Source organism: Cnephaeus nilssonii (genome assembly GCF_951640355.1).
Source record: "Cnephaeus nilssonii genome assembly, chromosome: 1".
NCBI classification, from domain to species: domain Eukaryota; kingdom Metazoa; phylum Chordata; class Mammalia; order Chiroptera; family Vespertilionidae; genus Cnephaeus; species Cnephaeus nilssonii.
The window spans coordinates 42,391,344-42,419,104 of NC_137072.1; the positions used below are offsets into that span (position 1 = coordinate 42,391,344).

Below are 27,761 nucleotides of genomic sequence, written 5' to 3' on the forward strand. Positions count from 1 at the left end.
CTAAATGTTCTGTCCAGGTACTTTATAACTGGTCAAATCTGTTTGATTGCCTGCTTCAACCCCAGATTTCTTCTGGGGCTGAAGGGGAAAAAGAATCTATCTTATTGATTATTGAAGACAACACAATTTATAAAGCAAAACTGTCCCCATTTGGTTTCTAATGAGTTATCTAGTGGTTCTCCCAGTTACTCTGATGTGAAAATCCATAGTGGGACTGCTTGAAGGAAGAAGCAAAAACACAATTCATATTTGCTTCCAGGATGCTGAGCAGGTGATTAGTTGTAGAGATTGAGGAGTCAGATTAGTATTTTCTTTCCCTCTACTTTTTGAAACAAAGTATTACTGTCCACACATACAGTAGTGTTCTTCTTCAACTTCCAGTTTTCACTGAGTCAGCTCCACTTGGTGTGGTGGATCCGGGGCCCTGTGTTGCCATGATGCGTTAGCTGACCAGACAGAATGGGGCTTCTCGCCCCCCACAGCATTAGGCTGTGCCCCAGAGGAGGGGAGAGGAAAGCTACCCTCCATCCTCTGGGGACCAGCGCCATTATCACTGGATGGTGGGACACAGCAGCCGTACCCTGTGCCCACACACATCTGGGGCTCCTTCCCCCACAATGTCGGTTGCGCTGACCCTATACAATAAAAAAAAAGAAAGAAATTTTAGAATTCACATCATTCACAATCTCCAGCAAGAGATATCTTTTTTTTTTTAAATATATTTTATTGATTTTTTACAGAGAGGAAGAGAGAGGGATAGAGAGTTAGAAACATCGATGAGAGAGAAACATCGATCAGCTGCCTCCTGCACACTCCCCACTGGGGATGTGCCCGCAACCAAGGTACATGCCCTTGACCGGAATCGAACCTGGGACCCTTGAGTCCGCAGGCCGACGCTCTATCTACTGAGCCAAACCGGTTTTGGCAAGAGATATCTTAATAGTACTGGTTGGAGAATAGACCTGAAATGTGGCACAAAATGAACATATTCCTGAACCACTCAAGACCCAGTTCTTTAAAAATTGCAATACTTTTGGTTGGTTGAGATGATTCAAAGGACTATGCTACCTGACATTGCTCTTTCCCTTTCCCTGTGTATTTCCTCGCTCCCCATCTGGACCAGAAGTGACTTGAGACCAGAGCTCAGGCTTTGAACGCACTTGCATTCCTATCCCCTCGCATGGTGCTCTACCCTCTCGGGGTGCTTCCCACTGGACCTGCACCAGCTGATGTTGGCTGAGGTCAATGACTATGGCTCTATGTGTCCACCACTGGCACAGCCTGTGTTTTTAATAGGTTTTCCAGGAGCGGAGAAGAGATTCGCAAAGACCCCATCTTGATTTATGAGACAGCTGGACATGTTATTAGGAGACGGTTGTATGAATGGCATGCAGACAATGGCTCAAGCTGTTTGCAATAGAGTGACCCAAAAGAGAAATATTCTAATCTATTCCTGAGTACTCAGCCGAGTCCTTAGCTCTTTCCTGAGTTTAACCATACATGGTCAAATCATGGTGCTATTGGTTAACTTACAAAATTATAATATATGTGCCTCTAGAGTGGATTACCTTTATAACAAAGAATTATGTATTTTTAGCTCTTCAAAAAAAAAGTAGAATGTAACTATAAGATATTCCATTACTTTATAATAATGCTACTAACAACAACAAAATCAAAGCAACTTTTGAAAATGGTGAATGTTTTCATTACCAGGTAACAACACTGGGAACAGTACATGTAACACTATAATATTTACCATAATTTTAATTGTCAATTCCTAAGTGTACCTTAATATCCAGGGTGTTCCTCTGGATATTATGAAGTAAAGTTCAATTGAATTGGGTTCCATGGCAACATATGTATGAGAGGTAAGTTCAGAGTAAGTTTTAAAAATAAGAAGCCCATGTTCTCTCTACCAGGAAATCTGAGGAGGAGAGTATGGTAATAAGCATATTTGTGAAGGGCAAATATCAGAAAATGTAAGTGCAGTTAAAACGCTAGCAGAGGAACTGTTTTTGTTGGCTCAAAGTTTCTCTGAACCTTTCTCAAAGCGTATGATACAAAGTATATTCAACCTTGTTTTCTGAGTTATGAAACAGAACTTTGATATCTGAGACTGAAACCCCAGAAGTTCATCATAATACAACTCTTGTCAAAGGCATTATGTCAACGCGTATCTAACTCCATTTCTACCTGTGGCGGGTTGAGTTCCAGAGCAGCCTGAGGACCTTCCTGGATTGATTTGCGGCCCCTCACCCAGTGGCTTGGATGGACTTCCTAGGTGTCCAGGCTTGTAACTGAAGGCTAGCCCTGGTAAGACTTGAATACTCCCCGTTCCCTGGGAGAACCCCCTGGGCAACCTAAATGTACAGGAACCTTTCCTTCTAGAACATGGAACACATTTTCTTAGATCCATTGACAATGTCACTGAAACTATACCGACAACTACCAATATAAAACCAAACCCCAAGAATGGCCTTAAAATCCAACCTAACTCAAAATGAGTCAACTCATCGTGCACTTGCTCAAAGTGACCTAGCGGACTGCTATGTGACCAGAGTTTTGAGAACATGGTAACCTCACATCTAAGATGGGAATCCAGCCCAAATATCTTTCTCTGAAGCTCAATGGCATTCCAATACAGCCAGCTGCTCACATAGCTTATCCAATTTAACTCTTGTTTCTGGGCTTAAATGACACTTTTTACATTCAGAAAAACAGTCAGGATGAAGGTAAAGATAACTATTCACCATGCTCCAAGGAGAAAAACTGGCCAACATCTGCTGCCTGGCCATCCTGGGGGACCACAGGTTGATTCCCATCCCCGAGATTCTGGTGTTCCTTTAGAACCACAAACTGCAGAGAATAAAAGGGAGGGAGAGAGAGAACATCGTTATCATTCATAAATTATCTCAGCATACATGAAATCAGAGGCTATGGCTTCTCATGTTCATACTATGAAAGTTGAAAGCAGAAAGAAAGGTCCTGTCAAATTTATTTCTCTGGCTAATTAATGAGAAGTTTAGTTCAATTTGGAACTTGATGTTACTCTCTATTAAAGCAACCAGGCCCTATCAATATCTTTACTGAACAATCTATCCTAATTCCAGAATCCCAAGTTTTGGGTCAAGCTTTACTTTAATCAACCCAAGAATCTGTAAGTATTCTAAGTATTGCCAATAGGCCAGAAAAATAATATCCTATCTAATAAAGAGGGAATATGCTAATTGACCCTCACGCCATCGCAAAGATGGCAGCACCCACAGCCAATAAGGAGGGAATATGCTAATTGCTGTCACGCCCTCAAATATGGCGGTGCCCACAGCCACAAGATGGCAGCGCCCAGTCCCCTCAGCCCCACCGGGGTGGCAGGCACGTGACAAGGCCAGGCCCACCCGCCTCTGGAGTCCCCCAGTCCCCTCAGCCCCCAAGCCACCCAGGGACGGCCCAAGGTGCAGGCAAGCCTCGGATGGCGGCTGCCCAGCTGCCCAGGGCCAGCCTGAGGCTCAGGTAACCAGGGCCGGCCGAGGCTTGCACTGCTGGCAGTGGCAGCAGCAGAGGTGTGATGGGGCATCATCTTCCTCTGATCGCCAGGTCGCCTCCTGCCCCTGAGGGCTCCCGGACTGTGAGAGGGGGAAAGCCGGGCTGAGGGACCCCCCTCCAGTGCATGAATTTTCATGTACCGGGCCTCTAGTCTCCTATAAGATGTGCTCCAACTTTTCAAACGTGTGTGTGCAGTTAATAAAATTCATTTAAATATGCTGCCAAGTTCTGACTAATTGTAGTCATGCATGGGTAGTAATAACTAATAGTGCAATTACTATTTGCAGGAATCCACCAAATGCTTTTTCATGGTTGAACAGTGTGGGAACCAGAATTCTAAAAGGCAGGCACAGAAAATAACATTTCTCTTTGGGCAACAAAATGATTATTTTTGTTATTATTTGTATCATCCACAATTGATGTGGCACTTGCAATGGGGGCTGACCAGAGTTCCCTGGCTCACGTTCACACCTCATACACTGAATATTAAAATAGACCAATGATACAAGGAAAGAAAAGAAGGGACCTCAGGTCCCAGAAGAAAGGATGCAGTTTGGCAAAGTCCTTCCTTACCGACTAGTGACTCAGAGGGGGGACTGCCCAAGGTTTTGGCTAATCAAGCTCCATTTGTTCAGAAATGAGCCCTACATAAGAAGAAACCCATAACTCGGAAATACAAGGAGGAAAAGGGAATGGAAAAACCTTGCTCAGGTTTTGAGAAAAGTGTAGAAAGGAATGATGAGTGGAGTTGAGTCGGGAGAGAAATGTTGACCATGGAAGAGTGGATCCCCTGAACACGTGTTTTTATTCTCTTATTTCCCACAACACTAATCCCTCTCCTCTTCAGGAATGGACTCCCTGAAGCAACATTTTGCAAAATCAATGTGTGACCCACTGTTTATGGGGGCATGCCCACTATTTCCGGCTCCAGTCAAAACTCAGCCGACTGCACTGCAAAATTTCCAACCACATGTCTCTCTGTGAGCAGAAGACAGGTCTCTAAGTCCTGGGCTGAGATATGGATGGCAGCTGACAGAACCAGATTTGTTTCTGCAGCTGCTCCTCCTAGTTTGTGTGCTCAGCTCTGTGCCGCTCTCACTGATATCTGGTGAGGGGGACTGAGCTCGGGAGCCCCAGTCCACCAACCAACAAGCTGCTCATGACTACGGCAAGTGTTTCTGACTTCTTAAAAGAAAACACACAGATTGTGTCTCCTTCTCTCCCATGATTTAAGTCAGATGAATTAAACTTCCTACTCAAAACCTGAATGAAATACCATATAGACTGACAAGCGCAACTTGTGGACTTAGACGTCCTAAGGCCTCAAAGAACGGAGGACGTTCTATAGCTAAGTGCACCCAGAATCACACACTTATGGAATCTCTAGAGACGGAGGAGTCTTAGAGCTCATCCGCTCCAAACCCCTTGGTGTCCTGAAGAGGAGGAGGCAGGGGTTACGTGACCTGCTGAAAATCAGACCTCTATTTGCTGCGAGGGTCAGTAAGGCTAGAACTCACATTTCTAATTGTATTTCTAACCTCAGGTTTGACCACAAAATCAGTACACGCTGGATGATAGTATAGGCAGGGCAGATGATCACTTATCAGCCAAAAGCGTAACTACAGGAAAGCTATCCCCTGGGGATGCACGTGAGGTGGAGGCTTGGAAACGGGCAAAGCGGTATGGGAAGGACTCCAAAGGGTGCCTTTGCCTCTCCAGAAGCTCTCCTAATAAACGTTTCCCTGTTTGCCCACAGGTTTCAACCCCCCATGGACCTGCCATGTATTCCAGCCTCTTCCACAATGTATCCCACCGATAACACCAACCGCACCCAGTGAGCCACTCAAATCATCTCTGACAGGTTTCTGGGAATACCAAGTTTCAAACCTTTAGCCTGTCTCAAGTCTGCCCTCTAGTGTTCTACGATCAATTACTGAAGTGAGTTATCCGTGAAGCATTTTGAACTTGAATACATAGGGTTGCCAGATAAAGAACAGGACACCTGGTTAAATTTGAATTTAAATGTGAACTTTCAGTATTAGTATGCATTGAACTAGGTGTGCCGTATTTTTTATTTGCTAAACCTGGCAACTATCTTGCTACCGAAGTTCAGGGATTTGAAATGTTTGTGAGAAAAGAAATAGGCAGACAATTAGGAGAATAACCTTGGGTTTTTAAGACATCCATCTGAAGAGGGGCACCTAAAATTGGGAAAGACTTTTCATATACACATAAAAATATATGTTATAGGAAAAAACTACATGATTAAAAAAAAGATTCCATAAGTTTCTTGTGCACTTAAAGTATGGCACTATTGTAGCCTGTTGGATTACTTTACTTTAGGGCAGAGTCTCTCCCGCCCCCCCCCCCCCCCCCCCCCCGCCCCCAGCTTCCAGTCTCTCTGAACTCAGAGAACGAGAAAAAGTGAGCTGGGATTAATATAAAGCCCATTTCTTGCTTCATGCACTTTGTCACCTACCCAAGGTTGGGGGCCAGGGGACATCCCAGCCTCTCCGTCTGCAGGCCTAGCGCTCACATCTCCGTTCGGCTCTTCGTAAGGGTTTTTTGGATTTTTCGATAGCAGCTTCTGAGTCCTGCCATCAAACCAAAATGTGAGACCGTCTCAGCACAACACTAAACAGTAGCCCGCTCAGTGATGGTCAGGGACAACTACGCTTGCTACTGCAATTTAGGTACTTAAAATGCATGGGGGAGATGAAATATTAAGAAAACTAGAAAGACAACTTTGGGTTTTTAAGGCCTTACTTTCTGCAGAACTTTCCAGATGATATTTCACTTTTTCCAAGGTGCTGTGAGATGGGGGTGGAGGTGGGGGGTGGCGTAAAATGGAAGTGGGGAGGGAGCCATGAATTTATTCACGGACTTCTCTATTGAATACTAACTACATCCCAGGCACTGTCCTAGGACGGGGGATATAGCAACCCCAAAATAACAACAAAAAATCTCTACTGTAACGGATTTACACCTTGGTGGGGAGGAGGGCTGCCTATGGAAATCGTATCACAGCAATCGCGTGACACACACTGCATCAGCTCCATTTTGTAAGTGAAGCCAGTGGGGCCGGAAGCCAGGTGACCACCCAAGGCTCACTGCTAACCAGGGCAGCCCAGGGCTCCTTCCGCGGCCCACTGCGGCCTCCTGCTCACAGGCATTACAGGCAAGAACTCGGGGAGTGGAGGCCCAAGAGCATGTCGCATCATAGTTGCCAAGCCAGGAAATAGACTAGGCCTCCTACCTCCAAATTCGGTTTTATAAAGAGTTATTTGGCTGAAAAAAAAATTAGCGCTGAGTCTATACAATGCATGGTGTCATGCACTAGGCCCTAGAATATAAATAAATAAATAAATAAATAAATAAATAACTCACTCAAAGCCAGAGCTGTATTTATTGGCATATCTTAGTGACATGGCAATATTTAGACTGGCAGATCTAATTTTATCTTATCAGAATCGATACAGCTACTGTACAAATGTAGTCAAGAACATAGCTGAAAATTTGTGGTGGGGTATGTGGTGGGGTAAGCAGTTCCACTGGCCAGAACTTCTCGGTAAGTAACCATATCTTTGTTCAGGAAAAAACTTCACATCTCCGGATGCATTTCAGCAAAAAGGAAAGAAAAAAAAAAGACTTCTGATAAGTTTTCTTTTTGAAGGAGTAGTCCTTATCACTTTTTTGATTTTAGATACACAGGGGTCAGAGGCTAAAGACATTCTTATAGTCTCCAGTCATCTTTCAGTTGAGCTGGTCTTTGAATCCTAAGTAAGAAAAGCCAGCAATCTGCCCCTGGCTTTCAATCCAGAGCTCTGAAGCACATCAGCGGAACATAAAACATACTTACCATGCCATAGCACACAGAATAAGAAAAATTATTTGATAATCACGGCACACATAACCTTAAGTTTCTTGCTCCCAATTTTGTCTACAATGTTATTTGCCAAGCATCTATTTTTCTTCTGGCATTCTGTCCAATGGGATGAAACACTGCTTATTCTATATTCTTCCCACAGACATCTGAGATCATGTTTGAATACCGAAATACAATGGTTACTGATGGACCACTGGATTAAAAATTCAAGTCGTGCCTGAGAATCTTGTGTCTTGAACTAGAAAAGGGTTTGGAACATGTGACTCTTCGGGGGAAGATTATAGTTCATGGAAAAACATAATAACAACAACAGATAGGTCTTAAATGCCAGACCTACAATAAATGCTTTACTTAGATTAACTCAATCCCACAGTAACTCTCATGTACTATTCTTGTTCCCACTTTATAGCAAAGGAAATTAATGAATATAAAGATTAAATAACATGCCTGATGTTATTTAAAGATTTTTTAAATTGATTTTTAGAGAGAGAGGAAAGGAGAGGGAGAGAAAGAGAGAGAAACATTGATGTGAGAGTGAAACATCACTTGGCTGCCTCCCAGCCCAGGCACATGGCCCAAGGGGGAATCGAACTGGCAACCCTTCGGTGCACGGGACGATGCCCAACCAACTGAGCCACACCGGCTCCTAATGTTAATTAAACATGAACTAGGAATTGAACCCTGTGCAGTGTGATTCTAGAGCCCATGTTCTTAACCACTACACTAGGATATAGCAGGATCTCAGACAAACATATCTTGAATATGTTGAGTTCTCCATAATACAAGACAGTTGACACCCGCGTGGTTGTGCAGTACCAGTGAGTGTGGTTGGAGTTTTATTGGCAGATGGTGGTACGTAGTCCATACGTTCCCCGAAATTGGGACCTATTAGTTAAATGGGTGTTAGGTTTTTTGGCCATAAAATGATGGGATCGAATTCGATGACTCCATAAAGTTCCCTTCAGCCCCAAAGTGTTAACAACTCAGTGATGTGGTACAGCACCAACGTAACAGAACATAAAACGCTTCTCAATGTTGAGGGTCGTGGAGGGAGGACGATGTCCTACTTTTTAAGAAAATGGAACATCAGCAGTGGGATGCCTACTCCTTCATCCCACTGTAGTGTCCATTTTTAAAAACTAAATGTACAAAAATTGTTTCGCAGCTTTTAACTTTCAACTTGAAATGATTGAAAACACAAAATCCAAGGACGGAAACCTTCCCTCCGAGTTGGGGAAGATACTGATTTGCTGGACCCAAAGTGAGTGCTTTGTGGGAAATCAACTCCATGGAGGACAGCCACGAAAGACAGCACAGTTATGCAGGCGTGAGGGGGGAGCAGGCACCAGGGGGAAAAGTGGATAGGAAACCGCCTCCTTGAGCAGCAGCCCCATGCACTCCGCAGGCCAGGCGTGTGGCCAAGGCCTGGAGTGGGAGAAGGAAAAGGAGAGCCGCCGCCGGCTGGGAGCTGGGCACCCTGCTCCCTGTGCCACTGTCCTCCGCTGCGACCCCCGTCTGGAGTGTAGAAGGGTGTGGACGTCCCCCTCCGGGGGGCAGGTGTCCCCCGGGAGGGGCTGGGAGGCCGGCAGTGCGGGGCACAGAAGGCTCACCTGTGGTAGTGGGCGCCCCACAGCCCCAGCAGCAGCAGCAGGGCCAGCAGCACCACGCAGACGGCCGCCACCGCGACGTCCCGCTGCCGCCCGCGGCCCGCGTGGCGCAGCTCCCACCATCTCAGGTCCCGGTGCTGACAGCGCTCCCCGACGAAGCCCACGACACAGCTGTGACGACACACACACACACAGGGGTCAGCTGGAAGCCCCGGGCGGCGACGCTTCTATTTTTCACACTCAATATCCAGCTGTCTTCTCAGCCTCTGCATGTCCAGGCTCAGCTTTTCGGACGCACATGGGAACTCCATCAGGGGGCAGCCCGAAGCTCCCTGCTTCTCACGTCCCTGCTGCGTGGACTGCCCCTCTCGCCCCTTGGCCCTGGGATCGAAGGGGGATTTCGCACACCGCCTCACCCGGCATCGCGGGACATTGATTAAAGATCAGTTACTCTTAGGCGAAAATCCCGAGGCGCTGCCTTAAAGACCAACACAAAGCAACTTTGCCCGAAGAGCCAAGCGAGTCTTCGTACAAATGTTTGGCCAGGTTGCAATGAAATCTAAATTCGGAGGCAGGAAGCATGTGAAAGCCAAGTCCTTCACCTGAGCCCAGGATACACAAGAATGTGAACAAGAAAGCACAGCCTCACTCTAGCTGGTTTGGCTCAGTGGATAGAGCATCAGCCTGCGGACTGAAGGGTCTCAGTCAAGGGCATGTGCCTTGGTTGCGGGCACATCCCCAGTGGGGAGTGTGCAGGAGGCAGCTCATCAATGTTTCTCTCTCATCGATGTTTCTAACTCTCTATCCCTCTCCCTTCCTCTCTGTAAAAAATCAATAAAATATATTTTTTTTAAAAAAGAAAAGAAAGCACAGCCTCGTCTACGGAGGAAACATTTTCTTTTCCATCACACAGGCCCCAAAGAAAAGCTCTCGGTGGCCAGACCCAAGTGCTTGCCTACTTTCTTCCAAGGGGAGAGATGAAATGGAGGCGAAAAGAGGCATCACGGAAAACCTCCCACTAGTTCACCAGTGAAACTTACTAGAATGAACCACCAGTGGCCAACACACTGAACCTCCGGATGAAAGTAAGTGAAACAATGCTGCCATCTACTGGGAGTGAGTGCTTCCAGGAACTGTGGGCATCTTGCGGAGAACGGCAGTTTTATTTTTGCTTTGTTTTATTATTCTCCACAAGAGCGTAAACTTAAAAAAAGATCCTATTAAATATTTTGTGATGCTCACTTGGTAGGAATGTCTTCCCTTTGACCCTGGGCCAGCTATCTATCTGTTTATGCAGCCACCTTGTTCCAAAAGGACGGGGCGGAATGAAAACAGAGAGAACTGATACCAGACCCCATGGTAGAAAGGGGCCGCATGGAAAAAAGACATTAGACAGAGCCCCAGAATATCTTGATCCTGCCCTAGTTCTACCTGGAGTTGGTCATAGGAGCTTTGGTGAGTCACTTTCAGAGATAGGAGGTAAGGGATCCAGCATTGGTTAAGCACCTTATGTGTTTGACACTGTGCTGGACATTTTTGCTTATTTTTGATGGCTTGTTCCCATTTCACAGATGAGGAAAGTGAGGCCCAAAATGGGGTTAAGTAATTTGGGCCAGGTCACTCAGCTAGTGAATGGCAGGTTCCATTCAAATGGTTGATTTCAAAGCCTATGTTCTTCCTCCTATATAAGCCATATGCACCTCTGAAAGCTACTCTAGAACCGGCCAGGCAAGAGACAGCAGCATCTGAGTGTAGGAAGCATAAAGGACTGTGAAGTGATTCTAAGCTTTCCTGGAATCTGTTTTAATTCTAGCTATCTTTGGTTATAGACATTAACTAGCAATGCCTAGCACACACTTTTAATATGAATGGGCCACTCCTCGAGTTCTCGCAGAGATTTTAAGGTCTCAAGGAATATACCGAGGATTATACATTTCACCATATGGAGAAATGTAGGAGGCCATGACGGGCTGCAATATCCGAGCCTCTGTGAGCCGAACAGAACCCAGAGCAGTGAGTCAGCATTCCACAGGTTCACCAGGGTGGGCCGCACCCCGCTGGTTCTTTGGGTTATTGAGTTCTTCTCTTAAACCAAACAAAAGAGTCCCTGGCCAAAGAAGTTTCAATTTCTATGGTCAAATAATTTCAAGAAATTCTAGACTAAGTAAAGGCCAACCACGCTTTTTCACACCTTGTGTTGTACCGTGAATCAAGACTTGGAGGCTAGAGTATCAGCATTTTTCAAAAGGATTTGACCACAGGACCCTTAGTTCATAAACATTTCCCAGTGCCAGTGCGGGGGTGGGGGGCGGTCTTGGTCTGAAGAAGACCTTCCTGGAAGGGCGGGGGCTGGTTCAAAGCCTAACCAGAATAAGTGAGGATCATTTCTGGGCTCAGGAGGTTTGGAGTCTTTTGAGGATCTCCAGTCCCGGGATGCTTGGAGGAAGCCCCTGGCATGGAGACTCCAGTCCTTACATCCCTGCACCCTGGGCAGCCGGGGGTCCCTGTCTTGGACACAAGGAAAGAGCGCCCTTGATAAGCCTGCTCACAGCGCTGGGAGCACTGTGCGGGAGGCTGCCCATGAAATGTTTCTAATAAAAGGTGGACTAGAGAGCGCCCAAGAGATGTGTTATTATGGAACTTAAAACATACCAGGTGAGGTCACCGGACAGGGAGAGGGAAGGGTTGAATGTTTGATTAAACCACTGTTTAATTAAATGGAGAATTCAAAAGCAAAGTTATGATCCAAATTAATGGGAACTCTTGTTATAGTTTCAATATTGATTTTGATGAAAGGCCCTCAAATATAAGTCTTATCTCCAGTCGGTCCTTTTATAACAACACATGTTTAAAACATTATCAGAGGAATATTATATTTTCATCAGGATTTAGTGGCAGGAAGAAAAGCAATGTGTTAGAGTTTATAAGCCATTTAATTAATTGACACTACCAGGGCCAGATGAACATAACGTATTAATTGCAATGCCTAACTCTTCCATACTGTTCATACTATCATAAAGTCTTCTAAAAAGGACCTAATAAACTAGAACATTTGTTTTCATAATTTCATCATTTGGGATGATAAGAAATCACAAACAAGTAAAACAACTTTATTTTATTATCAAAATCAAGAATAACTAGCACTAGATTTATCTTAGGTTAGAAAATTATAGCATGTAAATATGAGTATGGAAACAGAGTTTTATTAGAATTGAGTCATTTTTGCTAATATTCATGAGCATTTTCCATTATTTTTGTCAGGCTGACATGACTTATAATGCAAGGCATCCACTTTGTCACAGAATGAATATAACTTAATTCTTCTAATAATTTAGACTATGTTTCTGCTGATTACCACTGATAAAAAAATAAAAGCCTTGCCTGGTCAGTGTTGCTCAGTGGTTGAGCATCGACCTATGAACCAGGAGGTTATGGTTCAATTCCCAGTCAGGGCACATGCTTGGGGTTTGGGGTTTGATCCCCCAGTAGGGGGCATGCAGGAAGCAGCCTATCAATAATTCTCTCTCATTGATGTTTCTATCTCTTTCTCCCTCTCCCTTCCTCTCTGAAATCAATAAAAAAAATTTTTTAAATAATAAAAGCCTTTAAACTTATAGCACCTCTTCATGAGAATCAGAATATTTTATCACTCCTTCCTCAGGCCCAGAGAAAATTATCAGTGAGTCAAAAGTCTAGCATTAGGAGGCCTACTTATTTGTCAGAATCCATGAATTCCCTCATATTGCCTTCAAAACATGGAAATAGCAAAAAGTAGAATTGACAAAGGACTTGTATGCATGCATATAAGCATAACCAATGGATGCAAAACTCTGGGGGGTGAGGGCATATATGGGAGTGGTGGGGGGGGCAATGGTAAGATATGTACACATATAATACCTTAATAAAAAAATTGAGAAAAAAAAAGTAGAATTGATGTGGAACTAGACATTGTGTTGCTTTATGAAAGGCCCCAAGGGGAAGGTTCTCTGATGAGTGCGTGGCGGGGGAGGGGGGGGGGGCGGGGGGACCCGCAGGGTTACGGGGCTGCAGGCTGACACTGCCCACTGCGAAACCATCGGGAACAAAGGGAGCACACAGCCACCGTGACTCCATCCCGCAGTTGTCATCAAACAACAACAGTGCAAACATCAACTATTAGGAAATGAAGAAAAAAAAGTATGTATTTCAGTTTTGAGAATGGAAGGCAAGAAGTCCAGTGTGAATATATACAACACTTTCGTCACTTCAAAAACACACCATGGACGCTCTCCATATATGTGGCAGCAAATAAATCAACACTGTAAGCAATTCTCCCACAAACCTACGTTTTTCAACCAAAACGAGAAGTTTAATTCCCAGACTGTACCAGTAGCAGTATCAAGTTATTTAAGTAAAAGGGAAAATCACCCAATTCCTTAAATGTATATTTATCACAGGCAGCTGTGGGGGGTGGGAGGGGTGATATGCAGGGAGAATGCAATGCACACACAATGTATACAGATTTATCTATGTTTCCCTGAGGAAAACCTGATTATAGAAAACGCTCCTCACTGTAAATGTTACAAGTCAGCGTGAAGCCATGGGTTGCAGGAGCTCATCTGTGGGCCATCAGAAAGACAGCTGCACTTACTTGCATGCGTAGCGGTCCACGGCTTCAATGTACATACACATGCCGCCGTGGAGGCAGTACCCGGCGTGGGACGGGGGGCATTCTGAGAAGGCATTTCTCACAGAATAGTGCCCATCCTCCTTGAGATGAGAGGGTGGAGTCGAGTCTAGAAGAATCAAAGAGTCTACTTTTATGTTCTGAAGCTATCAGCATCCTTCAGGTACAAGTATCCACTTGCCACTATGAAAGATCTACATCCATCAGTGCCCGCTTTCGCTAACCCAAAGGAAACCCAAAGAGGATTTTCACTTTTAGGAGAAAAGACAAAAAGCAAAAATAGCGTTCAGTGTTTTTCACGAGCCCTTATTGGGGCAGAGGCACCCCAGCAGCGAGAGGGCCACGCTCCTTCCCCAGGAACCACACTGAGCATCTCAGCACCAAGCTGCCATAGCCTTGAACCGTCTGTGAGCATCAGTGCTTCGTCCCCCTTTATTCTGTGCACCTGTTAGCAAGGTGTGTTCTAAGGGATCAGAAAAGCCTACAAGCTCCTGAGGATGTGACTGGACATAATTAAATGTATTAGGTATGATTTTGGTAGGTTATTAATCATTCTTCTTCTTATTATTATTGGTCTTGGAATGCTCAAAATTTTTTTCTATGTAAAATTAACTAGAGGCCTGGTGCACGAAATTTGTGCACGAGTATGGTCCTTAGGCCTGGCCTGCGATCAGGGCCGTCTTCCCCTGCTGCTGGCAGCCGGCCTGCCCCTGCCGCCACACACCCCGGGTTCCCTGTTTGCCATCGGGTGATCGGAGCCTACTGGCCGGGGGAAGGGACCAAGAGGTTGGCCAGGAGGCCCCAATCAATCGGGCGATCAGGGCCTGTGGGCTGGGGGGCAGCTCCTGCATTGAGCGTCTGCCCCCTGGTGGTCAGTGCTCGTCATAGCGACGGGTCGTTCTCCCGTTTGGTCAATTTGCCTATTACCCTTTTATTATATAGGAGGGTAGTAATTGCTTTTTCACTTTGCTTCATTTTAGCTTTTGAATGTCAGGGGGAACCTAGGTCAGTATCAGGAATTAGTTTCTGTGAACAATTGGTGATACAGTGCCTTTCAGTGACAGTGAAACTATCAAAGCAACCATAGTTTCACTTTCCTAACCAGACTTTTTGTCATCCGCCACGAAGAGGCCATTCTTTCTTTAGGTTCAGTATTTTTTGACATAAAGCATACTGGAGGCAAATACGGGAATGGACAATCCTAAGACACCGAATGAATGCAGAGTCACTGATCTCATTACAAAAGCACATCTGTCATCCACAAACACACACATGTGAAATGACAACTAGCTTTAAGAGGGTCTCGCTGAACCACAGGATCTATTTATGGCTTATAAACCACCCACCAATACACAGTCCATTACCCCTGCTATCCTGCGAGTCTCAAAAATTTCTCCCACGCAATGATTTCTTCTAAAAACTATTTAACTTTCGGGGGCGGGGGGGGGGGGGGGAGGGACCTCAAAGACAAGACTAGTCCCGTTGAGAGAAAAGAAATGTTACCATACATAGGAAATGCCAAAGTGGTAAAGTCTTTTCACTGAATGGTTCACTGCTCTTTAAAAGGAAAACATTAGGGTGTGTAGCTGACTATGTAAATATTAGCAATCTTCCAATACCTTTAAGAAGAGCAAATTATTTGAGAAAATAATTTGTTAGAAAAAAACAGACACCCGAGCAAGCGCAGAACTTCCCTTTATTAGGATGCGTTCTGCTTGCAGAGCGGAGCTGGATAAACAGCTGGCGGGATAACTAGTAAAGGGGATGAGTCTGATCCTGGCCTCCCGCTGCTGGGGTGCTGATGGTGAGAAGAGGCTGGGTTATGGGGAGAGGGGTCAGGAAGCAGGAGTTGACTATTATGAACATTTAAAAAAAAAGGAAGAAAAAAGAGCTGGAATTCTAATTCAGATAAAGAAATATTGACTTTTTAAAGTAAACTTTTAAAATCCTTGAAAGTGACTAAAAATGCTAAAGGTCCAGACATCCTCCCCAATCTGTCCAGCCCTGCGGTTTCCCCAGCAGCCCGAGAAATATCATCACAAACCGGGGCATTCGCTGCATAGTCAGAGAGCCACCTGTGTTGCCACCTTTACTGAACGGTGAGTAATAAAGACGGATTTATTCCAGATGCTATCAAAATTAAAAAACAGGCCATTGCACATTCTCAAGCCCAGCACCAACCTAATCAGGAGAGCAAACCGGGAAGCCTGATGGAACCAAATGGTTTCTGGAATCTCAAATGCAAATACCCTGGGGTACAGAATTTTCCCAAATCAAGTTCCTCCCCTTGGATCTAGGTAACCCACCGACCTACCGGGGCAAATCCGCCGGGGTTCAGACAGGCTGCTGGCACACAGGCAGGTGTAGTTTCCCTCTGTGTTTGTACAGGTGGAATTTTCCCCACAGGTGTGCACGCCCAGTTGGCACTCGTCAATATCTGCCGGGGAAAGGGGGAGTAGGGAAAAGTGGGGTGTGGAGGAGGAAAGAGGGTCAGACAATGGGCAAACCCAACATTCAAGGAGTCTGATCGTGCTGCATGTTGCTGGATCCAAAATGTTTCATCAGGAACGCTGGGAGAGAGAGATGGGCAGGGTCGCTGGACTGCAAGCCCGTTCAGGGAAACGTCTACATGAGGCTGGCGTTTTCCTACTGCTTGGAAGGAAAGGGAACTTCCCAACACAAGAGCCCAGTGGGAAAGTTGGAGATTGGGAAGTGATCTCCAGACAAACGTTTAGAAGTTCAGCTCACACCAAAGACAACATGGTTGCCTTTTTAACATCAACATAAACGAAGCCATCGCTTCCTGTCCCAGCCGCCCACCTTCTCCTTCCTCCGCTACCACCCTCAGGCGTGGCCCATCCTCTCTGTAAGAAGAGCCTGACTACATCCCTGCGTCCTGCCCTCTCCGCTCCACCCCTACACACCAGTGCCGGGACAATCCTCCTGAGCCCCAGCTCCCGTCACCGCACCACTTGATCCCAGTGCTGCCAGTGCTCCCGGCTGCCCAGCGCTGGGCTGCCCGGGGTGGTGGCCATTGCCGTGGGCCGTGCTGAGCACCCGGACCACGGCCAGTCCACGCGGGGCTGTGCGTGTAAAACACACGCCAGATTCTGAAGACTTAATACCCAAATGAGAAAGCACGTAAAATTACCTTAATAATTTTTGTATTGATTATAGTATATTAAAATGTTAATATAATCGCTCCTCAGCCTTTTGGCTAAGGTCAAGTGTAGTATCTGTTCTTATCAGTTTAAAATGTTAATATTTTGGACATGTTGGAATAAATAAAATATATTTTAAATTGATCTCACCTGTTTATTTTTACTTTTTCTAATGTGGCTACTAGAAAATTTTAAGTTATATATGTGACTGGCATTATATTGCTATTGGCAGTGCTGGTCTGGAGAAATAAAACCCCAATGACTAAGCCTCAGATTCTCGTCTTCCACAAATGTAACCCAATGCACCGGTTACCACGGAATTGCATCCCCCAAAAGTCACATGTTGAATCCCAACTCCCATGGTGACTGTATCTGGAGAAAGGGCCTATAAGGAAGTAATTAAGGTTAAATGAGGTCATAAGAATGGGGCCCTGATTCAATAGGATTGGTGTCATTATAAGAGGAAGAGAAATCAGATCTCTCTCTCTCTCCCTCCCCCCTCCCTCCCTCCCTCCCTCCCTCCCTCCCTCCCTCCCTCCCTCCCTCCCTGCATGAGCCACAGAGAAGGGCTATGAGTGTGTGCGCAGCAAGAAGGCAGCATCTGTAAGCCAGGGAGAGTCCTCACCAAGAACCGAATGAGCTGGCACCTTGATCTGGGACATCTAGCCTGCAGAACTGTGAGAAAATAAACGTCTTGTTTAGGCCCCCCAGTCTGTACAGCAGACAAGGACACTACCTTAACCAGCCTTGGTTTCTGCTTTCTCTCGCATACAACCTACAGGCAGTGCTCAATGAGGCTACTTTCTACCCCTTCACGTTCTGCCTAGTAAAAATTTACGCATGCAAAGCAATCCTTCCTCTATGAAGCCGTCCCCCAAACCTCCAACAGGCATTTGTCCCAGTTCTGAACTTCCGCTGCAGTTTTCACTTCTCTTATGATGCTGACTCTCTTCACCACTTGCCACAGCTGTGTTTCTCTTAGATCGCATTCTCCTTGCAGCAAGGACTGCCTTTATCACCTTGGTATTCCCCTCAGTCCCTAGTGCTGTGCCGTCATACTAATGGAGGCCAATTAAATATCTGTCCCATTGGATCCCTATCCTGAAGGGCTCAAACTGAGTCTTTTAAAAAACTGACTTTCTCTTACTATTTCTATGAACTATCACCCTGAGATTGAAAGAGCTTTTGCAAGAAGCAAAAGCAAAGATAGACTTGCGGCCAAGAAGCACAGCTACTCTTTATAATAAGAATAACAACTCTTTTATATAGCACTGTATCTATATCTATATCTATATCTATATCTGTATCTCTGTCTCTATCTCTATCTCTATCTCTATCTCTATCTCTATCTCTATCTCTATCTCTATCTCTATCTCTATCTGGAGAGGGAGGGAAGGAGGGGATGGAAGATGAGAGGGAGAGGGAGAGGGTAGGAGCCAGCTCACTGCTTCTATGGGGCAGGCTGGGCCCTTCCTTTCTCTTCAAAGTAAATTAAATGTACAGCCTGCTTGTCTAAATTATCTATGAGCCTGTTTAATTAGAGCAGTGACATTTTCCTGACTGACAGCCAAATATGTGCTTAAAATGGCACTTACAGATGTCTGTGAACTCCACAAAACTAATCTGATAAAGGTCTGATTTAAATCAGCCAGATCCTGGAAGTTGAATGGTATTTCATCTTTAATCTCAACATATAGGAGAAAGCAAGACCATTTTAGTTTCTTACCAGGGTACCTGCCCCTCGCTGTAAAAAGGTTTTTATGTTTTCAGCAGGAAAAGAAAACACTCAGAGACATTGTAAAGCCCTGCACAACCTTAGATACCCACTTCGCTGGGTGGCGATGGCTGCGGGCAGGCCCGCACTTGCACGGTGATGCTTCGCTGCTGACACTTGGCTGGGACAAGACAGCCACTGAGTGAACTCCCATCCGACAAGCCACACCCAGACCTTGGCAGAGGATGGTGGTTATGAAAGAGGTCTTAATCATTCATTATTTGTGGCTTCAGTCTTTCATCTATTATCAAGAGCCACCGAAGAGCCCTTTTCACAGAACCACACCTCTTTCCCTTTACACACACACACACACACACACACGCACGCACACACACATACACACACACGCACGCACGCACACACACGCACACACACACACACGCACACGCACACACACATACACACACACGCACGCACGCACGCGCGCACACACACACACACACACACACACAGTAAAACCTGTATCAGCTCTGCAGTTCACTGCTGTTCGATTGCCAAATTTGGTGACAAAGAAAATGTTCAATTCCACCTAGGATGGCTCAAGGAATGTAGTATTACTATTTTTTATAATATTTTGATTACTTTTTTTTTTCTTTAGAGAGAGAGAGGGGAAGGGAGAGGGAGAGAGGTTGAGAGAGAGGTAAAGAGAGGTTGAACCCACAATCTGAGCACGCACCCCCTACCAGAATTGAACCAGCAACCCCTCAGTGCACTGGATGACACCGAAGCAAGCCACACCGGCCAGGGATCACGGCGTGCAGTATCCAAGAGGCACTGGTGTCCCTCAAACCCAGACAAAAGAACTAGAAAGGCAGAGGGGTAAATGGCCTCCGCTGGGTGTTGTCGCTGACTAGTGAAGAACAGCACAAGGGCACAAGTTGGCTATGCACCAAGAACTGAAAGATGTCCATTTGAACAGGTCACACAACTCCTTTTAGTCTTAACATGTATGTCACCCCGGTTATATCCTGCCTTTCCTTGGCCCACCACACCCAGAGCATTTCATGATGCTCCGAGGCCTGCCTCCACCCACCCACCTGAGCACACAAACTCTTACCAAGACAGTGAGTCCCATTTCCTCGGTAGCCTTCTGAGCACGTGCACACATAGCTGCCTTCTGTATTGATGCACTTGGAGGAGGGGTGCGGGCAAACCGTGATACCCATCTCACATTCATCCATATCTGTGGGCAAATGATGAGCTAATGAAATACATAGGCCTTCCTAGTATAAATGAGGGTACTAGGAAAGAAGAAGTATAATCTTCTATATGATCATTCAGTTGTTTACGGAGACTGCAAATGCAATGCAAACCCACAAAGCTCATGTCTCAGTCGATTTTGATAGGTCTCTCACATGTCTGATTAGCTACATATGTGTAAGTAAACCACTTTGTGCCAGAGTTTCAGGCCATAAGGACTGAGATTATTTACAGTAATCGCTAACTTATGATTTTGAGACAATCAATGTAAAACAGAGGCCAATCCATCACAGTCTATTTATTAAACTAAAATGTATGACCTAAGATTTTGGAGGAAAAAAAGCTGTGTTTTTATTAAATTGTTGGCTTTATAAATTTGACTTGAACTCACATTCATACTTCTGAAACTAATTATAAATTCTTCTCCTTAATGTCAACTCCATATATAATGTAATTTTAACATAAACTCAATGTAATGTAACAACATAGTATGTTTCATATTTCTATACATGCCACCCATTATCTTTTTGTTGTTGTTGGTTAAAGTATTACATATGTCTCCTTTTCCCCCCCGATTGATCCCCCTGCCACTCCCACCCCTGAGGGCAAGCCCATTATCTTTTTAGCTAATACCAAATAATTTATTCAACCCTGCTGATTACATAAGTGAAGGAGATTTGAATCCATTTGATCCGAGAGAATGTTTCTGGCTCACTATTTCCCACAGTTATGTACATTGACCTTCACTCTTACCAGAACATACTTTTCCATCCCCGGCAAATCCTCTCAGACACTGACACGTGGCAGCCTCTCCCTCTGAAACACACTGAGAGTGTGGACCACATCCCACAGGACTGCAGTCATCTTCATCTGCAAAGAGCGAGAACCCCATCAGGTTACTTCCATTCCTCAGAGGTGACAATGGGCTCTAATGTTCTGGGTTCTACAGAACATTCCAGTGTGCCCCTTTCCAAGTTCTGGGACAGGTTATTCTCCAAATAGAAACACTGCTGACCCAGAAGTCATATCCATCTTAAAGGGCTCACAAGCCATATGTTCTCATTTACATGCTCTCAACAAAGCTTTAGTCCTAAAGAACTGTTTGGTGTTCAAACAGCCCTGCATGAACTTATTTACAATTTTTAAAAGCATTTAAAATTTGAATTATAAAATTTCTAGGAGAAAATGGACTCGAGTTTCAAAAGGTTTCTAGCTTATTTGAGAATTCCCAACCATAATGACATACAAAAGAGTTCAATATGTTCTTATCCCTGAAAGACACACAGAGTAATATACAGCAAGTAGCTCTGTGTACTAACATGGCAAAGAGATTCAATCATAAAGATTTATTGTTGATTTACTAAAATTACATTTCATATATAATAGAATATGTATGTTTATTATCAAGATTTATGCAGAGACTTGCAAACCTCAAGGCACTTTTGCAAAGTCATGAACCATGTAAACTAAATGCTGTAAATGGATCACTTCATTTCATACTCCATTAAATGCAAATGCCCCAGGGGACAGAGTTGCATGCTGAGCCATAAACATGAGCAAGTCCCCCTCTACCCCCACCCCCGCCCTTTAACTACTATATAATCATTCTCCAAATGTCTCCTCCCTTTTGGAGTTGGGGGGATCTGACATACCACAGTAGGATATAAGCTGTCATCTGTCTATTCACTAGTAAGTTTGCTCATCTGAGTATAGAAGAGGTCAAACTTGCCCATAAATTTAAAGAAAGTTAAATGATCAAAGTAGGATTTGATGCCATGTGAACGCAGACCCTGGGTAATTGTGTTTGATTTGCTTAGCTATTTCAGTAAGATTTCTCTTGTGGGAAAACATACCTTTCAGGCTTGCCTGATAATGTGTCACTCCTGACTCTTAAAGATGGATAACTTCAGACTAAATCAATTACCCATTTGATTCGGCATTTATCTGGAGGACTAGCTTCCAAATCACAAGGCTGTTCAGAGTGTGTGGTGGACAGTATTCAATTACTCAAGACATTTTAAATCACTTGCACAATTATCTTAAATTAGAATCTGATTCAGGATTTATTTGGTAACTTGCAAACCCTAAGGCTGCTTTGCACAATAAAAAGCAATGGAGGTGCAGTTGTTGGAGGGATGGGCTATAGCCAAAGTTCTTTCTACCATAAAGTAGCTCTGGAAAGAAGGAAGGCCTGGGCTTCACAATCCTCTTCTCTAAAATACAAGTGACAATTTCTGTCCAGTATACTTTACATGATTGTTGAAAGAACTTGAAGAAAAAGTAATCTTTAAAACTCTTTTGAGAACTATAAAATATTATGTATGTCTAAATAAGGATTATAAGGAAGAAGAATGCTGTGACAGCCTGAATCACAATTTGCCTTATCACACTAGAGAAGATTCTAGGGCCTGTTGGTAAAATTAATAATTTCATTCAAAAGTACCTAATACGTACCAGATCCTAATGAGAGCCACAAATACAGTGGTGGAAAATGTAGACAAGGACTCTGCTTTCTTATATAATTAATTATTTAAGTACAGGTATGGTAAGCACTATTCATAAAACAATCCCTAGTTCTAAGAGAACTGAAGTGGTTCTCACCTGGATCGGGAGACTAGGAAAGGCTTTCTGAGCAAGGGCATATAAAGCTGAGGTCTGGCCCGGCCAGCATGACTCAGTGGTTGAGCATTGGCCTATGAACCAGGAGGTCCCAGTTCACCTCCCAGTCAGGGCACATGCCTGGGTTGTGGGCTTGATCCCCAGTGTGGAGCATTCAGGCAGTAGCCAATCAAGATTCTCTCTCATCATTGATGTTTCTATCTCTCTCTCCCTCTCCTTTCCTCTCTGAAATCAATAAAATTTTTTAAAAATAAATAAATGCATTTAGAAAAATCTGAGGTCTGAAGGATTTGCAGGACTTGGAAGGATTAGAAAGAGCACCGTGGGCCAAGAACACAGCGCCTGCGTGTTACAGGTAAGACCAGGATGACTGAAGCAGCCACAGGAAGCCGAGGACAGAAGGGCACACATCTCGGTTGGTGAAGTGTGTGAGGGCTAGCTCATCTAAGGCCCAACAGGCCACATTACAAATTTTAAATTTTATTCATGAACTAGAATAATTCATAATTTTAGTAGATTTGACAATGAAATTTTTATGATTGAGACTCTTTGTCATATTATACACAGATCTACTTGCTACAAATCAATGTGTGTCTTTGGGGAATAAGAATATATTGACCTAAAATCCAACATAGAGTTTTCAAGCTCTTTTTAGTATAGACACTTTTTTGAAATGAAATCTCACTCATAAATAAGACCCTTTAGCCTAACACAGGTAGAACTACAACTTTATAAGCAAAGACAAAATAGAACACAATCCAGGTATGAAAAGATTAGGTCATTTTAACCAAGACAATCAATTCCATCTATTCTACATAAGGCAGAGTATGTTTCCAGATATTAAGCCAAACACAGCCTATGATATATACCAGGCATCCTCAAACTACGGCCCGCGGGCCACATGCGGGTGTTTTTGCTGTTTTGTTTTTTTACTTCAAAATAAGATATGTGCAGTGTGCATAGGAATTTGTTCATAGTTTTTTTTAAACTATAGTCCGGCCCTCCAATGGTCTGAGGGACAGTGAACTGGCCCCCTGTTTAAAAAGTTTGAGGACCCCTGATATATACATTCCAAATTTTCGGCCATTTCATCACTCTTCCATCTCACCCATGTGCTTAAATTACTGTCATTTATCTTGGTCTTTGAGTCCCCCAAACATTAGTCTTTCAAAATATACTCTATGAATCTCTAGGGATCCCAAGTGACTTTGAAAGTTTCTCTATACTGCTCATATTTATATTGTTTTATTCCATCACATTGCTTGTCTCCACATCAGACTATGACCTTGGAGACTGGGGCTATATTTATCTCATCACGGCATCCCCAGCACTTAGCATGATGTATGACAAATAAATAGTTGTTAAATGAATAATATTCCTAATGCGACAATGTTTTCCAGTTCTCATTTTCTTGACATGAATTAATTATTTGGTCATAATTTTTTAAAATCTTTGGTCAAGTCACTAACTTCAAATATCTTAGTCTCAGTTTTTAAATCTGTAAGATGATGTGCTGTGATAAGTATCAAATTGGAGGATGAAGTATCTGGTAAACTCTAAAGCTCCATATAAATTACTAGAGGCCTGGTGCACGAAAATTCGTGCATTTGAGGGGGTCCCTCAGCCCGGCCTGCCCCCTCTCAGAGTCCAGGATCTCTTGGGGGATGTCCACCTGCCGGCTTAGGCCTGCTCCCTGGGGGATTGGGCCTAAGCTGGCAGTCAGACATCCCTCTGGCAGCCTGGGAACCCTCGGGGGATGTCCGACTAACGGCTTAGGCCAGCTCCCTTTGAGGAGCCAGCCTCAGCCATTAGTCGGACATCCTTAGTGCTGCCCCGGAGGTGGGAGAGGCTCCCGCCACCGCTGCTGCGCTGGCCAGCCATGAGCCAGCTTCTGGCTGAGTGGCGCTCCCCCTGTGGAAGCGCATTGACCACCAGGGGGCAGCTCCTGCGTTGAACATCTGCCCCCTGGTGGTCAGTGCGCATCATAGCCACCTGTCATTCCACCATTAGGGTCAATTTGCATATTACCCTTTTATTATATAGGATCATTGCTGAAAATTTCACCTCCTTGTATTTTATTAAAAAACTAAAGGCCTGGTACACAAATTCGTGCACCCAGTGGGGTCCCTAGGCCTGGCCTGCGGGATTGGGCAGAAACCAGCTCTCTGACATCCCCCGAGGGGTCCCAGATTGTGAGAGGGTGCAGGCCAGGCCAAGGGACCCCACCAGTACATGATTGGGGCTGGGGAGAGACACAGGAGGTTAGCCAGCCGGGGAGGGACCACAGGAGGGCTCCAGGGCATGTCCGGCCCATCTCGTTTAGTCCCAATCAGCTGGACCCCAGCAGCAAGCTAATGTACCGGTTGGAGCGTCTGCCCCCTGGTGGTCAGTACATGTCATAGTGAGCAGTTGAGTGGCCTTAGCATATCATTAGCATATTACGCTTTGATTGGTTGAACGGCCAAACAGTCAACTGGACACTTAGCATACTAGGCTTTTATCATATAGGATCACACTGATAAATTCTTATGAGGAGGGGTAAGACATATATTGACAAATTAGTCTGCAGATCATAAAAGTTGGATGAGCACTTTGTTAAGTGTATGTAATGTCCTACTGTGGAGTTTCCAAACATATTTTTAGTCACAGACACTGTTAAAATCTTACTCAGCTGCACTGATTGAAGGGCAGAGACCTAGAGTAAGAAGGTGTGGGGTTTGCAGAAGACCGAGGGCTGAGCTAAATCCAATTTGAAAAGCATTGGTCTCATGAGTGATTACAGAATATAAAAGAATTATGTTCCCTAAAGTTGTTAAATACTGAACAAATAACTTAGCAATTTGGTGATAAATGTGCCATATAGAAGGAAAATTCTAACAGTTGCTATTTGTGGACTTTCTGGAGCAGCTGAAGCAAACAACCTATATTTTCTTATCAATTACTACCTATTTTCACACTAATGGAAGTACAGCTAGATGGGCCAAATACCAAAAATATGAAGTGTGGGGGGATACATTCAAATCTGTTCTGTCTTATTTTTCACCCTTGTTTCCAAGTTAGATTTCTTCCAAGAAGGTTCAGTGCGGAGTCTCAATGAGTAGAGTTCTTGTCCAGTGTAATATGGGGCCATCCTCCTCCGGCACATGGTTCAGAAGAGAAGTTCCAAAGTTGGAGTCCAAAGTTGGGCTTCACTACTTTTGTGTAGACTTAGCCAACATTAAGTTAGAGAGATAATTCAGAATTTTAATTGGTAGGATGGAAATTGTTGGGACCAAAGCTGTACTGGAGGATTCATTATTCATACCTGACACCATGATTTCAGCCACCAGCATTTGTTGAGATTCTGTAATGTTATCTCCAAACCCTCGACTGCTGGATAAGATGTCCGATGGCATTACTTGATTACTTAGATCTGCGTTGCTACCTATTGGAGGTCAACAGATATAATTAATTTATCTTTTATGATTCAAGAAAAGTGGTATTTCATTTATATTTATGGCTCTTTGTTGGGTGTGAATTCAGATTCATTCTCACAGTAAGAGCATTCAAGGAAACTATCAGGGTCTTGGTGACTTAGAAAACCTCACCTGCTATACCCACCATCCCAGCTTTACTCCATGCAACTGATGGTTGAGGAAAGGGAGGCAGTGGGGGTGAAAGGCAGGACATTTTTAGGTATTGGCAAAAAAACCCAATAAGAGTGAAATACTACAATCCTTATAAATATACTCAGCCCATAATCATAGACTGTCATTACAAGGGAAAATTAGTGATCTGATCTCCCCAACCTGACTTCCATACACACTCCTTCTTTAGGCTGTTCCAAGACTTATTTTTGCCTGATTTTTTATGTAGGAATGCGGAGGAGCATAAATAAGCCATATAATATAGGCATAGGACCTATGCAACCTCCCAGACATGGAAAACTGGATCCCCTAAAACACCAAATACGCTCTCTCAGTATGGTGCATGGATCCCTGGGGTTCCATTGCATGGAGTCCATAAGGTCAAACTATTTTTATAAAAGGCAAGTAACATTGATGTTTTCTGTCTTTTTTCACTGTCTCCATGGATATTGATGGGCAAAAGTAATGATGTGTGGAATTCAGTGCCTTAGCAAGAATCAAGGCCATGGCATCAAACTCTACTAGTGTTCATGTTCTTCACTGCCACATACACTCACACACACACACACACACACACACACACACACACACTCCACTTTCACTTAAGAAGATCCATAATAAAGAGTAAGAATTATTAATTTTTAAACATCTCAACCATTGAATATTTGGCTCTTTAATATTCTGGTTAATGAAAAGGGAAGTACACATAAAACATTCTGTTATTTTTGAAAATACTGAATTATGATGGTTGTCAGAAGGAAAATCACTTGTGTGCTCTTTGAGGTGCAAGTTGAAACTAGCCTCTTTTTTCACTGAGCATAATTTTCACTCGAAAGAATGACTGATAAACTATGTTTTTAACACTTAGAGGTTTGGCAAGCGTTTTTTGAAAAATGAATGAAGTGAGCCTGTCACTTCAAGGGAAACAACTCACAGTACTTGTTGCCAATAATAAAATTTGAGCTTTCAAGTGGAAAGTAAAATTGTAGAAAATGTTTTCATCTGCCATGAGCTTGACAAAAATCCCGATACTCAGACTTTTCTGATGAGTTTGATGATAATAATTAATTTTATTTTTGTATATGAATGTAACAATTGGAAGACCTGCATAACTCAACAACATTTTCAAATGACCAAAACATGATGCTAATAAGTCATGCAAGGTAAAAGAGCCACTCAAAGCACAAAATAGACCCCTGGATTTTAATGTGTCAGAAGGCAAAGAAGTTCATTGATATGGTTTCAGATTCCACATTGCAACTAAACTCTAAGAAACTACCAACTGTATAGTTCTGACATAGTATCAAATAAAAAATACAAAAAAGGGCATCTGTAATACAAGCTAAGTATTCCCCCTTTTCTAACTCTATGTCTCTGTGAGGCCAAATTTTCTTCATGTGCTTCAACCAAAACAACACAGCAACAGACTTAACCTACAAGCAGATGTGAGAATCCAGCTGCCCTCCACTAAGCCAGATACTAACAATATAAAGGAAAACCAATGCCATTCTTCTTACTACATTTTTCTGTTTGGAAAAATATAATTATTTCAGCTCAGCTGGTGTGGATCAGTGGTTCAGCGCTGACTTATGAACCAGGAGGTCACAGTGTGATTCCCGGTCAGGGCACATGACTGGATTGCAGGCTCGATCTCCAGTTGGGGGCATGCAGGAGGCAGC

General features: G+C 44.0%; 1 protein-coding gene across 1 annotated transcript in view; it reads right to left on the bottom strand.

Annotated features, from left to right (window-relative positions):
* Nucleotides 1–384: 384 nt before the first annotated feature.
* Nucleotides 385–27,761, bottom strand: part of EGF (epidermal growth factor) — a gene marked incomplete at both ends in the record, with an annotated part of 89,203 nt that continues 61,826 nt past the window's right edge. Inside the window, 9 exons of the mRNA XM_079776920.1 lie at nucleotides 385–635; nucleotides 2,751–2,856; nucleotides 6,023–6,137; nucleotides 9,040–9,207; nucleotides 13,667–13,811; nucleotides 16,017–16,139; nucleotides 19,695–19,820; nucleotides 20,591–20,707; nucleotides 25,761–25,880. Of these exons, the coding sequence (XP_079633046.1) occupies nucleotides 385–635; nucleotides 2,751–2,856; nucleotides 6,023–6,137; nucleotides 9,040–9,207; nucleotides 13,667–13,811; nucleotides 16,017–16,139; nucleotides 19,695–19,820; nucleotides 20,591–20,707; nucleotides 25,761–25,880 (1,271 nt within the window). The remainder of the gene's footprint in view (nucleotides 636–2,750; nucleotides 2,857–6,022; nucleotides 6,138–9,039; nucleotides 9,208–13,666; nucleotides 13,812–16,016; nucleotides 16,140–19,694; nucleotides 19,821–20,590; nucleotides 20,708–25,760; nucleotides 25,881–27,761) is intronic.